At 40.6% G+C, this 14,647-nt stretch overlaps 1 protein-coding gene across 2 annotated transcripts in view; it reads right to left on the reverse strand.

Moving 5' to 3' along the window:
- The window catches only part of gmeb1 (glucocorticoid modulatory element binding protein 1), a 25,016-nt gene that overhangs the window by 6,666 nt on the left and 3,703 nt on the right, over positions 1-14,647 (reverse strand). For both annotated transcript variants that reach the window (XM_037693678.1, XM_037693676.1), the window contains exons 4-7: positions 8,693-8,796; positions 6,195-6,343; positions 418-543; positions 201-338 (exon numbers count right to left, since the gene is read on the reverse strand). In XM_037693678.1, the coding sequence (XP_037549606.1) occupies positions 201-338; positions 418-543; positions 6,195-6,343; positions 8,693-8,796 (517 nt within the window). The remainder of the gene's footprint in view (positions 1-200; positions 339-417; positions 544-6,194; positions 6,344-8,692; positions 8,797-14,647) is intronic.

Genomic DNA, 14,647 nt, shown 5'->3' on the forward strand with positions numbered 1-14,647 from the left:
TGTGTGTGTGTGTGTGTGTGCTTTAAGCTAGTGTGCAGCTTCTTTTAGCTTTTGGCTCATGTTCTGAAGTCCTTCAGCACTCAGCATTCACACAATTTCTGTAGCTATTGGTGTCTGTGTGAGGGTGTAAACTTCCTCTGGGCTCTGTTTGTTTGTGTTGCGCTCCCCAGCAGCAGCTGCAGGTCGGTCTGGTTTCATACCTGTTTCCTGTAAAGCAGCTGCATCTCTGCGCTGCAGCACACTGTTCAGCATCTGCACCAGCTCTGTGTTGATGTTGGTCACCACTTCACCCAGTAAACCCACGTCAGCAATACCCTTCCAAAAGTTCAGCGTGTCCTCTGTGGACGAATGGACAAGTCTCAGACAGGAGACGCACTCTGCTAACGTCCTGTTTACTGTGACGAGTTGCTCTCTGACCTGAGATCTCACTGCAGCCGTTCTTGTCTGCAGATTCTAAAGAACTTGAGCTCCAGTCTGACTTTCTGCCCGGCACATCGACTCCATCTTCAGTCGCTAAACTGTCGTTCCCTAGAACCACGTGAGCTGCAGTTACACAAGAGAGCACACAAATGAACAGATAAGAAGCTGCCTTTGAGGCTAAAATGCTGATTATCAACACATCTATCACACCTACAGTCAGCAATGATTCCCAAACGTGGTCCTTGAGGAACACCACTTTAGTTGTTTCCCTGCTTTGACACACCTGATATGAATAAATGTGTGATTAACAGGCCATGCAGAACTTGAGGAAGTAATTAAATCACTGAATCAGGTGTGCTGGAGCAGAGAAACAACTAAAACGTGCAGGATGGTGTTCCTCAAGGACCAGGGTTGGGAACCACTGAGCACAACAGAGGTGAAGGTGAAGCTGTGCTTTATGAGTTTTAATGCATTTGGTAAGTTATGCCATCTGATGGGCTCTACATATAGTTTTTATTTCAGCTTGTTCAGCACAATTTACTCTTAGGCCAACAAATGTTTTATGGCTGTATAAAACACGTTTATGCTCTTAGAACAGATGGCGGTAAAAACTGCCTTTACTGCTTTTTTTAATCTAAAACATTTTATTGCAACAAATTACAGCAGCAAGTTAATTGTTTAGTAAAGTTTTATGTTTTGTGCGTGCTACTTGTTTCTGTTTGCAGTGTGTGACAGAGTGCAGAGGCAAAACTCTAATAAAAATCTGAAGTTTGCTTACTCAGTAAACACCATCATGGATAATTTTAGCAGCTTTCTGTGTTAGAATTACAGTTTTGTGTTTGATTGCTGCATTTCCCCCGTAACTTTACAAAACTACATTTCTTTTTGGAGGAATGGAGTGGAGCAACATCACACAAGAAGGGTTTGAGCTAAGCCTCTGATATTTGTGGATTTCTTTGACAGTGAGACTGAAAACTCTGGCTCTGAGCTCAACATAGATGGCTAAGTAGGAAATCTACTTTCTGAGTTCCCTTAAAAAAACACACACACACAAAGGTCTTTGGGATAACGTGAAGTTGACAAAATGTACTAAATAAATTTTTTAATAAAGTTCAACTAATAAAAATGGATCACTGTTCAAGAAATTTGGTTCAACAGATTTATTAAAAAATATATTAAACTGATAAAAGGATGAAACGCTCAAAACTAATTTGACCATAGAGACATGTTGGTCTAAGGTGTGTCCTGTAATTACAGTAGTCCCTCGCTACTTCTCAGTTCGACTTTCGTGGACTCACTCTTTCATGGATTTACAACGTAAGATTGTACGACACACAATTTGACTGATGGAAGGCGATCAACCAGAGCATTGTGAAGAGGAGCAGACTGGCCATAGGGAGAACCGGGACATTTCCCGGTGGCCTGGCCCGCTCAGTGATCGCCGAGGGGCTCTGCTGGGACCGACAGCCTCAGAAAGAGAAAGGAGGGGGTGGGGTCTGTCTTTCCCCATCATTGCTGTGGGAGATTCAGTGAGGAGGATACCTGAGTGAGCAGCATGGATTGTTTATTTAAAATAATCAAGTGCGACCTGAACCAAGCCTTTGGTCCAGCCCCTCAGCGATCACGGAGCGGGCCAGGCCACTGAGAAATGTTCCAGTGCTGCCGATGGCTAGTCTGCCCTTGGGCTCAGTAACTGTTGCATCAGTCTGTCTGCTCTCTTTCACCATACTCTTTGAGATAATTTAGAAAGTTTAGAACATTGTTAAGAACATTCCAAGAGTGTGGGAAGGGTTTATAAAGCCTTAAATATAAATATAAATACTAAAATAAATATAACTTTCCTACTTCGCGGATTTTCACCTATCACAGGAGTGTCTGGAATGTAACCCCCATGATAAGTGAGGGACTACTGTATATCATGAGTGTTTCAATCTTAAGTCTGCTTATTTAAAAGGTGAAAAAAGTCACTGTGCTAATTTGGTATCATGGTGTGGACTAAACTGAACATGCACCACACACAGATAAGGATAGCTACAACGTGAGTAAATACTCTTTATATACGGCTCTGCTGAGGGCCGAGCAGCAGCACTGCTGCTAATGGCTAAACAACTTTTCATCGTAACATGTCCGCTGTGTATTTTACACTAAACCCCACAAGACAGCAACGTGCAATGTCTGCAGAGCCGCTGTACCGAGAGGGGGAAGCTTGGTCGCGACCTACAATACATCAAACTTAATAAACATTTGAAAATGCACCACATTAAAGAGCATGAGGATTGTTAGGCCAGGCACCGCGGTAAAGTTAGTTTTATGTTGGACGTTCGAGCTCCATGGCTTCAGCGGTGTGTTCGTCTCGTTCAGTCTGGAGCAGACAGTCTGATTTCAATCAGCTGTGCTCAGTCTGCCCGTCTCGGAGGAGCAGACTGAGCACAGCTGACTGAAATCAGACTGTCTGCTTCACAGCTTGATTGAATATTTGCAGCCAAGATATAGTTTACATTTACCCTCCAGGAGATATTTATCAGCTCAAGATGAGTTCTGTGATGGAGTTAAATTCAAAGCAGTCTGCTCAGATAAATAGTCTTAAATTATTATTTTTATATATGAATGTTTCTGTTAACTTATTTTAATGTTCCTGTACAGTGCCCTGAAATGACTTCTGTTGTGATTTGGCGCTATATAAATAAACTGAATTGAACAGACAATCATAAAAAAAGCATATGAACTGAAAAATAAAAGAAAATTATATATATATATAAAAAGAAACAAAAACAGCTACATTATAAAGCGATGTAAAATACTAAAAATAGGAACATGTCTGTGTTGGTTTATGCCATGAACTTAGCAGATGTTTGACGCCATTTAATCACTTTAATATCCACTTTAAAGATAGGAATAAAAAAAATTTAAAAAACATGTTTTGTGTTAGTAGAATTTAATTCTAACTTTGAAACTTATTCAACATTAATAAAACTTACCTCAAATTGCCTTTTTGAACATACATGCATAAATTTGTACAAATTGTACTTGAGAGAATATTATTACAGCCTTATAAAATCAACTATGATGATGATATCAGAATAATATCGGTATTGACTGATATCCAGATTTAGGTATCGCGATCGGATCGCAAGTTAAAAAAAAGTGGATCGGTGCATCCCTAGTTAAAAGTAAAGACTATATAAGACCACCTTTAAGCAGCTTCCTCTGACCACAGCTGCACAGATTATTCAGAGATTTAAGGTTCTCAGGACTGTAGTGAACCTTGTTGGATGTAGACACAAAAGGAAAATGATGACAAATTGAAAAGAGAGATGATACAGATGGAAACCAAAGAGCCCATAACAACTTTTAAACAGATTAGAGGTTAACTTTAAGGTCAAGGGTCATCCATGTCATATTACACCATCTGTTAAACTTTGAGATGAAGTAGACTTAACAGAAGACAGTGCAGGAGGACACCGAATCATAAAAATGAGACTGGAATTTACTAAATCTGTATAGATAAGCAAGAAAACATTTTAAATAATGTCCTCCGGATAGATGAGGAAATAAACTATGGTTCAGTGTTTCCCTTAGGTTTTTGACCCACAAAGAAGTGTGTGTGTTTGTGTGTGGGGTGGGGGAGTCCATAAATTGGAATTTTCAAATAAAACAACCCTCATGGTGTGTGGTTTATGAGTCAAAATGTGATTACAATTTAATTTTTTTTTTTTTTTTAACTCCTAAAAGTTCACTTCTACACCGATGACTGTCAAATTTACTTCCCCCTAAGTCACAATGGAACACGCTCCATTCAACCTCTGCTTGACTGCCTGGCTGACGTCAGAGACTGGATGGCTTTAAATTTCTTACATTTCAATGAGAAGATGTCTGAAGTCATGCTGTTCCCTCCCAACAACACGATCATCGACCACTGCATCGACCTCTCCACTCTAGCCCCATTAGAGAAACAAAGAGTCACTAATCTGGGAGTGATAACGGACCCTTCCTTGAAACTTAACAGTCATGTAAACATGATTGTTAAATCCTGTTTTTTCCAGCTGAGGCCCATATTGTCCAAAAATAACCTGGAGACAGTAATACATGCATTCATTACATCCAGACTAGATTACTGTAACTCACTCCTGTTTGGTACTGGTCAGACCTCTATTGCTAGATTACAACTGGTCCAGAATGCAGCAGCCCAATTTTTAACCAGTACAGGCAAAAAGACAGCACATTACACCAGTTTTGGCCTCACTGCACTGGCTACCGGTTCACTTTCGTATCCAGTACAAAATACTCTTGAATGTCTATAAATCACTGAACAGCTCTGCCCCCTCCTGTCTCACTGATCTGCTGCAGCCATATGTCCCACCGCATTCTCTGAGGTCTGCGAACCAGTTGTGTGTCACAGTTCCAGGAACCCGTCTTAAGCGCAGAGGTGACAGGGCCTTCTCTGTAGCAGGACCAAGACTTTGGAACGAGTTACCTCTTCTTGTCAGGCATGTCCCCTCCCTCACAGTTTTTAAATCCCACTTAAAAACCCACTACTATTCCCTGGCTTTCAACACTGTATGATCTGTGCTGAACCTGTATGCATCACACTCTGTTAGTCATTATGTTATTATCTGCTATTATTTTGTTTCTATATTTTGATTTTATGTTTTATGGTATGTGCTGCTGTGTGCTTTGCCTGTTTGTTTCTGTTTGTACGGCACTTTGTTGGCCCTGCCGCTGTTTAAAGTGCTCTATAAATACAATGGTATGGTAAAAGTTGACACTGAAAGGGTGTTTTTGCCCTAATTAAACTTTTGCAATTCATACAGGTGATATTTTAAAAGGTTTAGCACAGTAGTACTGTGAACAGTAAAAAATAACTTCAACATAACCATTTACTTTGCACGAATGATAGATCCTGAGAAAACAAATAAATATGTGTTAGTGTAATCATACCGTAGTTCGATTCCAAGAATAAGAAACTGAGTACCTGAGAGAAAGACTTTAACAGGCTGTGCGCTCCCAAGACAGCACCCTCTATGCTAGTTGGAGTTTGGTTGTGGATGTGTGTGTATGCTAATGATGTAAACATTGATCTTCTTTTTCTTCTTCTTTTGGCTTTTCCATGTTCAGGAGTCTCCACAGCGAGTCATCCTCCTCCACCTCACTCTGTCCTCACTCCAACTACCTCCATGTCCTCTCTAACTGCATCCATGTATCTCTCCTTTGTCTTTTTCCTGTCAGCTGCATTTCTAACATCCTTCTACCAGTATACCCACTGTCCCTCCTCTGGACACGTCCAAACCATCTCAGTCTGGTCTCTAACTTTATCTCCCAGTTGTTCAACCTGTGCTGTACCTCTGATGATCTCATTCCTGATCTTATCCATCCTTGTCACTCCTAAGGAGAACCTCAACATCTTCATTTCTGCTACTTCCAGTTCTGTCTCCTGTCTTTTTCTCCATGTCTCTGTCTCCAGACCATACAACATAGCCGGTCTCATCACTGTCTTGAACTTTTCCTTTGGCCTGTGCTGACACCATTTTGTTGCAAATACAAAGTAAAATTTTAGGTGAGGGAACAGCGTGGGAGGAGGGAGCAATGATATATTGGCTTTAGTGTTTCCACTGCTACACAGAATTGGTCACATGTGAACAAGTACAGACATATATTAATTTACTACCAGGTGGTTCCGTTGGGATGGAGACCCACCCTCCTTGGGTAATACTAGGGGAAACATTGGGTTTTTTGGCAACAAGACTCTGCATGTTTGTAGTATTCTGTGCTCTCACCTTGAGAGGATGTGGGTGAAGTAAGGCCAGTGCCGTCTGGAGGAAAACGAGTGTTGTTGATTAAAAGGTCAAACTTGGTGCTGCGACACGTGTTGGTACAAAGTGTGCTGTGCTGGTAGAAGTCCAGCTGACCCGAATCCATCATTTTTCTGGAAAGCATAAGAAAGGAAAAGATGAAAAACAAAGAAACTGCCTCCTCTCTCCAGGCCACAGAAAACTTTCAATTTATCATTAAATATTAATTTTAGAAGATCAAGACTCATTTGTGCAGTAAAGTATTTATTTCCTTCACACAATGCTCAATTTAGATTTTTTGCTCGACCCATCCATCCATCCAACAACCCGCTTCTTCGTTTTCGAGTCACAAGGGTCACTGGTGCCCAAATCCAGCCATCACTGTGCGAGGGGTGGGGTAAATGGACTGTACTTATTTAGCACCTTTCTATCTTATCGAGATACTCAAAACACTTTACAACACAATCTGTGTCCTCATTTACTCATTCATACAGCACTCTACTAGATCTACACAAAGAATAATCAGTGCTTTATCACATTCATACACCAATGGGACACACATCGGAGGAAATGAGGGGTTCAGTGTGTTGTCCACAGACACTTCAGCCTATGACCCCATCCCCAAGGGTACATCCTGGACAGGTCTCCAGTCCATCACAGGGACACATAGAGACAATCAACCATTCACTCTCTCTCTCTCACCTAGAGACAATTTACAGTTACCAATCAGCCTAACATGCATGTTTTTGGTCTGTGGGAGGAAACCGGAGTACCCGGAGAAAACTCATGCATGCATGGACAGAACATGGCAACTACACCCAGAAATATGATACAGTGGTGTCAGCCCCCAGCTGACACCACTGTATCATATGTTGGTGTAAAATCTCTGTCATTCAGAACATGCGTAAAATAAGGTAGATATGAATTAAGGTCAGTCCCTAAACCCAAGTTATGACATGGCAACCCAATTTTTGATAGTGACCTTTTTTACGCATAGATGCAGCCGCACACCAAGATGGAACTCAGCACGTTGCTTATTTTTGACGTTATCCAGCTTACAAGGTTTACATTTACCGTATTTTTCGGCCTTTACGTCACATTTTTTTTGCATAATTTGTATACCCTGCGATTTATACACCGAAGCGACTTATTTGTATTATTTTTCCATATTTATAAACCAATTTTTGGCTGAGATATGACCGTTTTCATTCATTCTGAATTACAACATTGAACATTACCATTTTCAGCCGCTAGATGGCACTCGAGTAGTATGACATGCCGTTGTATCATGTAATAGGTAAAAAGTGGATATTAACGACACGATCAGCTTGCCATGGCCTGCCACTGTTGTCTGCCTGGAGCAAACATCAAATCAGCTGCATTTAGCTGCACCGCCCTGGCAAAACGCAGCTAATTTGACCACTGAAGTGCATTTATTAAGTAAAAGTTCAACTGAGACACACCTTTGCTATAATTGTGAGCAAACAAATAATTGTTTTTAAGTGTTAATCTTGTTAAAGTCTTGGTAAAAATCCTCCCATGCATGCTCCCGCAGCTGCCATTTGGCAGCCAATTGATTTTTGGCACAACACCGGCCCACATTTCTCGGGTTGTCAGCAGTGACACATAATAGATGTGACGTATATGGCGAAGTGACATATTTATGGATTTTTTCACTTTATTAGACATATTTGGACTGAAGCGACTTATAGGGTGGTGCGACGTTTACGGCGGAAAATATTGTACATTTGGTACAAATTGTACAAATATGGTACATTTATATTGTGGAAGCCATATTGGTTTCTGATGTGGCAACCTGGTTTATGAAAGGAACATTTATTATGCCTACATCTTCCCACGCATCAAAATGGAAGTCAGTACCTCACTTAATTTTCAAGTTGTCATGCTCACAACATACACGGACTGAGGTATTCTCAATTTCCCCTCTGCTCCACGATGGGAGACAAAAAAAAAAAGATGAAGCTGCTGGACTTCTATTCTGAAGCTGAACTGCATGAAGCCGGTATCAATATTCTCAATCTCACCTGAAATCTCATCCGAAAGTTTTAAGAAATCTTTGCTACAAAAAAGAAGCGTTTCTACAAAATTTTTAACCCATCCAGAGGACCTGACTTGGTTCTACCTGAATTATTGAGCATGCATCAGGACAATATTGTCAGTATTTGGATTGATCCGCATACCTCGATTTTAATGACGTAAAAGATGTGACAGGACTGTTCAGACTGAGGTCGCTTTGAGAAAAACACTGAACATGTATCCCAAAGTGGAATGGGTCAGATTTAAAAAATTTTTTTTAAATTACGCACAGATTGTCATAAAAGAAATCAATCATGGGTTGCATATGTGCAAAAACGCTGAACTTGGACAACTTTGGGCCTGAGAGACCGTGAACATGACAGTTATTTTGTGGTCTAACACTTTTCTTGAACGTGCATTTTTATTTCCAGAGTAATTCCTCTCACCTTAGCATGACTCCCCCCATCCTGATGGCTCTCTTCCAGTCTTTGAGAGTGGCTTTTCCAGATATGTGCACAAACTGCTTTGGACTAATCAGCTGGTCTTCATACTAAAGAAAAGAGAGACATCTACAAGTCAATGCAAGTCGTTTAAGAAATACAACAAGAGAAAATAAAAATTATCTGCCGTCTGGCACTGACTCACACTGGTGCTTGAAAGTTTGTAAACACAATAATTTTCTATATTTCTGCATCAGTCTGACCTAAAACATCATCAGATTTTCACACAAGTCCTAAAAGTAGATAAAGAGAATCCAGTTAAACAAATGAGACAAAATATTATACCTGGCCATTTATTCATTGATGAAAATGATCCAATGTTACATATTTGTGATGGTAAAAGTTTGTGAACCTCTGGGATTATCAGTTAATCTGAAGGTGAAATTAGAGTCAGGTGTTTTCAATCAATGTGATGATGATCAGGTGTGAGTGGACACTGTTTGATTTTAAAGAACAGGATCTATCAAAGTCTGATCTTCACAACATGTTTGTGGAACAAAGGAGATTTCTGAGGAGCTCAGAAAAAGAGTTGTTGATGCTCATCAGGCTGGAAAATGTTACAAAACATCTGTAAAGAGTTTGGACTCCACCAATCCACAGACAGATTGTGGACAAATGGAGGAACATCAAGACCATTGTTCCCCTCCCCAGGAGTGGTGGACCAACAAAGATCACTCCAAGAGGAAGGAGTGGAACAGTCTGTGAGGTCACAAAGGAGCCCAGAGTAACTTTTAGTAACTGAAGGTCTCTCTCACATTGACTCATGTTCTTGAGTCCACCATCAGGAGAACACTGGACAACAATGGTGTGCATGGCAGGGTTGAAGGAGGAAGACCCTGATCTCCATAAAGAACATTGCTGCTCATGCAGTTTGATAAAGATCACGTAGACAAGCCAAAAGACAGTTGGAAGAATGTTTTGTGGACGATGAGACAAAACAGAACTTTTTGGTTTAAATGAAAAGTTTATTGTTTGGAGAAAAGAAAACTGCATTCCTGCATAAGAACCTGATCCCATCTGTGAAACATGGTGGTGGTAGTATCATGGTTTGGGCCTGTTTTGCTGCGTCTGGGCCAGGACGACTCGTCATCATTGATGGAACAATGAATTCTGAGTTATATCAGAGAATTCTGAAGGAAAATGTCAGAACATCTGTCCATGAACTGAATCTCAGGAGAAGGTGGGTCATGCAGCAACAATGATCCTCAGCTCACGAGTCGTTCTACCAAAGAATGTTCAAGAAGAATAAAGTTCATGTTTTGGAAAGGCCAAGTCAAAGTCCTGACCTTAATCTAGTCCAGATGTTGTGGAAGGACCTGAAGCAGCAGTTAATGTGAGGAAACACCAACATCCAGAGTTGAAGCTGTTCTGTGCAGAGGAATGGGTTAAAGTTCCTCCAAGCTGGTGAGCAGGACTGATCAGTTACTGGAAATGTTTAGTTGCAGTAATTGCTGCATTGGGGGGGTAATCACACCAGATACTGAAAGCAAATGTTTGTCACTCACAAATACAGTAGTCCCTCGCTACGTCACGATTCGTTTATTGCGGACTCGCTCTATCGCGGTTTTTCAAAATAAAATTGGACATGACACAACTGGCTGACTGAAGGAAGAGCTGCACGATCGGCATGGAATTTTTATTTAAAATAAATTGTTTTAAATTATTTAGCACCTGCTGCACAGCATGCAGCCCACACTGAACTTCTCAGCATCTGAAACTTGTGGAACATCCATCGATCATCTTTTACCTGCTTATTCCATTTTGGGTCACGGGGGTCGCCGGTGCCCATGTCCAGCAATCACTGTGCGAGGGGCGGGGTACACCCTGGACGGGTCGCAAGTTCATCACAGAGACACTTGTGGAACAATTTCAGCATAATGCTCAATGTTAAATTAGACTGAATATTTCATCATCCACAGTTCATTATAACATCAAAAGACTTAAAGAGTCTACAAATCACATCTCATAAATTGAACATCAGTGATCTTTGATGGCTCTGCAGTAAAAACAGGTCTGATTCTGTTAAGGACATTTTTGTAATCAGAGACACCATGTCCTCCTTAGTTAAGAGGCAAGGAACCAGTCAGCCTATTATCAGCCCAAAGGTCAAAAAGCTGCCTCTCTGATTGTATGGGGGTGCATTACTGCTTCTAGCATAGGAAGCTCACACATCTGAAAAAGCATTACCATTGCAGAACAGTAAATCTGGGCTTTAGTGCATACTGTGTACTAGAATGCATATGTCAAAGTTTATGCTCAACCACCCAGGTACAAAATCCAATAATGGTCAGTCAGGTTAACTGGACAGTTTCGTTTTAGTGGAAAGACATTTCACCCTCTATCCAGAGGGCTTCATCAGTCTGAGGAGTCCCAAGTAAATTGTTTTTCCCACTATGCAGTACACTCCTTTAATGGACCAACCAGTTTGCTGGTGATAAAATGGTTTCTGGGGGCTGTCCCGCCCCTGGTCAACTCCTCCCAGGCAGGCAGCCACAGCCAAAGTGGTTCCAGACAAAGTTCATTTGACAAATATAATTAAAAATAGTATTATAACTCGAACCCCACACTCTCTGTTCTTGGAACTGAGAAAGCTTCGCGGATGAGAAGCGAAACATCTACTGTTAGAAATAAAGTCCAATTGTTTTTTGTCGTGAACTTTTTTTTATTTACCATGTCCTGGATGACTGAGAATCTTCACCAGTGTAAAAATAGTATTATGATATTTTAACTTTAATTCCATTATTGAAAATCCTCTCCAGAACCCAAACCTGATTTAACAACCCATGAAGGAATCCCAGCGTTTCCCCTAGATCAGTTCCCGTGGCGGGGCAGGACGGAGTCACGTCTGGGTTGCCCGCCCGCTAGCTTAGCATTACGTTGCTGACGGTTTTTATCGACAACGAGGGAGGGGGTATGATGGAGTCATGTCTTGTTTTATGGGCGTGTCTTACTGTTACGAGACTCTGGGGCGGATGCAGAACTCGCTGAAAGGATTATGTATCCTCTCTGGCTTGGGAACGCCTTGGGTCCCCCAGGAGGAGCTGGAGAGTAGGACAGGGATGTCTGGGTTTCTCTCCTGAAGCTGTTGCCTCTGCGACCCGACCACAGATGAGCGGTAGAAGACGGAGGCAGAAATGGAGACTTTAAGACATTACTTCTGTAGAAAACTTAAGTTGTTTTGGAAAAGTTTCATGGAACACATGCAACTATTTTTCTAAATTCATTTAGGAATGGACGAAGAATATATAGGATGAATATAATATAACATAATATAATAATAATAATATTTAGAACTATAGGACGAAATGAAGACTCAACGTGTCTGCTGGCTTCCTTCCTTCCTTAGATGGATAGCTTTACAAATTGGCTTTTACAATGTATGTGAATGTTTCTGTTCAGTGTTGTGACTTGGCGCTGCATAAATAAACTGAATGAAATTGAACTGAACATTGACATTTGTTCACACTAATTTACAGAAAAAAACAAAGCATTAAAACACTGCAACTTTTTTTTTTTTTTTTTAAAACACCAACAAAATTAGGCTTTTTGACATGCAACATAGACAAAAACATCCTAGAAGGCCAAGGTAAAAGTTAACGTTCATGACAAGGATTGTTTTAGTCCTGTCAATGTCCCGATTCCTTGTGGCTGTCATGAAACATTTAGAGAGTCGTGCAAAATGGAATGTCCACAAACCCCAAAGAACAGAACCTATGTTGAAAACAAAGAGGGGCCAAAATGTTCCCACTACCATGAGAGAAACTGATGAAGTCCTACAGAAGACCACTGGTTTTTAGTTATTGCTGCACAGCAACTTCTAATATACTTTACTTTTTGTTTGAGCTGTTTAGTGAGTCTTTTAGAAACTGCAAGTTTAAATTCTCATTCTGAATATTGAGCTACATTACTTGCAAAAAAATGACCTAAATTTATTTGTTTCCCATTATTTTTATCTGCGTCCTACCATCTGGCACGGCCTGGTGCTTCCAGTTTGCTACCATTTGTGTCGAACAATTAATTTGGCTGTGAATGTTTTTGTTTATTTCAAAACCAGCTGGATGAAAGATGAAACAGCACACCCGCTTGAATAATTATTAACAGATTGAAAAATGAGCATCTGCTACACAGGCACAATATTTATCTAAGATATTGCTGAATCAGCGCTCCCTGCAAAAATTTGTTAGCGTGGAGTTATAATGTTGATAGTATTTTGGTTTGTGTGTGTGCGTGTGCATGTGTACGTGCATGTAATGTAGGAGATATATATATATATATATGATGTAGAGGCAGGGCAGCCAACCCGGGACCCGAAAATCCTAGGTTCGATCCCCGGTCACTGCACACCTCGTGGTGTCTCTGGGCAGCACACCTCATCCCCAAAATGCCCCCCGGGTGCTTTCAATAGCTGTCCACTGCACCAACTGGTGGTGGATAGGTTAAATGCAGAGCGTAATTTCGCCATTGTATGGAAACATACAGTGATGACAATGTGATGACATTATATACATATACATATACATATATATATAATGATTATTTCCTGAAAGTTTTTTCAAAACTCGTCCAGTACAGCATGAAATATACACACACACACACACACATGTGGGGCGGCTGTGGCTGAATGGTTAGAGCAGTCGTCCTCCAATGCGAGAGTTGGGGGATAGAATCCACATGTCGAAGTGTCCCTGGGCAAGACACTAGGAATATGCGAAATGGCATAAAATTCATATCACGGTGCGTATTGTGAAGAGTGGTGATAACGATATATATTGCGATATGTTTTTGGTATAAAATTTGCAATAGGAATAAAAAAAGTATAGGGTGTCCTTTTGCCATCATATATTTTGAATTAAGAAAATTCCACTACTAGGTCCAGAGAGTTTTTAAATAATAAACAAATCAAATATTAGGCTTCTTTCTTGTAGTGGAAAACAGTGCAAAAGATATCAAATGTTTTAGCCATATGTTTTAAACAAAAGAATATGTTAACAGTTGCCAGTATTCTCACTTAAGAAATGAACAGCAACAGAGCAGCGACTGAAACACTTCACCCTCCAAACCTCTAGTGGGCGACTCCTTCTGCTTTAATGGAGAACTGACACAAAATGAGTCTGTGGCTTTGATCAGAGGGTCTCGCAGTAAAATCACACAACACAGCGTTCTTATCACAGATCAGAGAGCAGGTTTCTCTAAAGACGACCAGCGCTTACTTTCAGTGTTGCCAGGTGAGAAATGTAGGATTATCAGAGACATAAAATTATTGTATTTTGAAGGAAATTATTGTACACCCGTCATAACCAAAATAACAAATCTATTAATGCACTATAGTAGTGATGGGTCCGTTCCAGAACGGCTCTGCTTCTTCTTCTTTTCTTCTTTTCTTTTCCTCACTCATGGGGCGGGCGCAGCGGACTATTCAGCCAATCATGGCCGTTGTTCTGAGGCAAACGCAAACACGTCACTCGTAGGTCACATTTAGAAAAACATGATTGACTAGAATTTCCAGCCAATCGTGCATCTGTTTGCGGACACAGATGCCTTCAGGGTTCACAAAAAAACTCTGACAGACAGTTGCAACTGGCTGATGACAACCGATTACAACCACACATTCACGGAATGGTCAAATTATCGTATATTTGGCCTTTTTGGGGATTATTGATCGTACATCGTACAGAGGGAAAAATTGTCGTACAAATACGATAATTATCGTACACCTGGCAACAATGCTTACTTTAACTTTCGACAAAAAAAAAAAACCTTTTAACGGAACACAGCGTTTTGCACATGCGTCAGAATACGGCAACACTACGGCAAGCCGGGCGTAGTTAGAATAGAATAGAATAGAATAGAATAGAATAGAATAGAATAGAATAGAATAGAATAGAATAGAATAGAATAGAA

Source organism: Nematolebias whitei, chromosome 19 (assembly GCF_014905685.2).
Source record: "Nematolebias whitei isolate Nwh7 chromosome 19, NemWhi1, whole genome shotgun sequence".
In the NCBI taxonomy this organism is placed as follows: domain Eukaryota; kingdom Metazoa; phylum Chordata; class Actinopteri; order Cyprinodontiformes; family Rivulidae; genus Nematolebias; species Nematolebias whitei.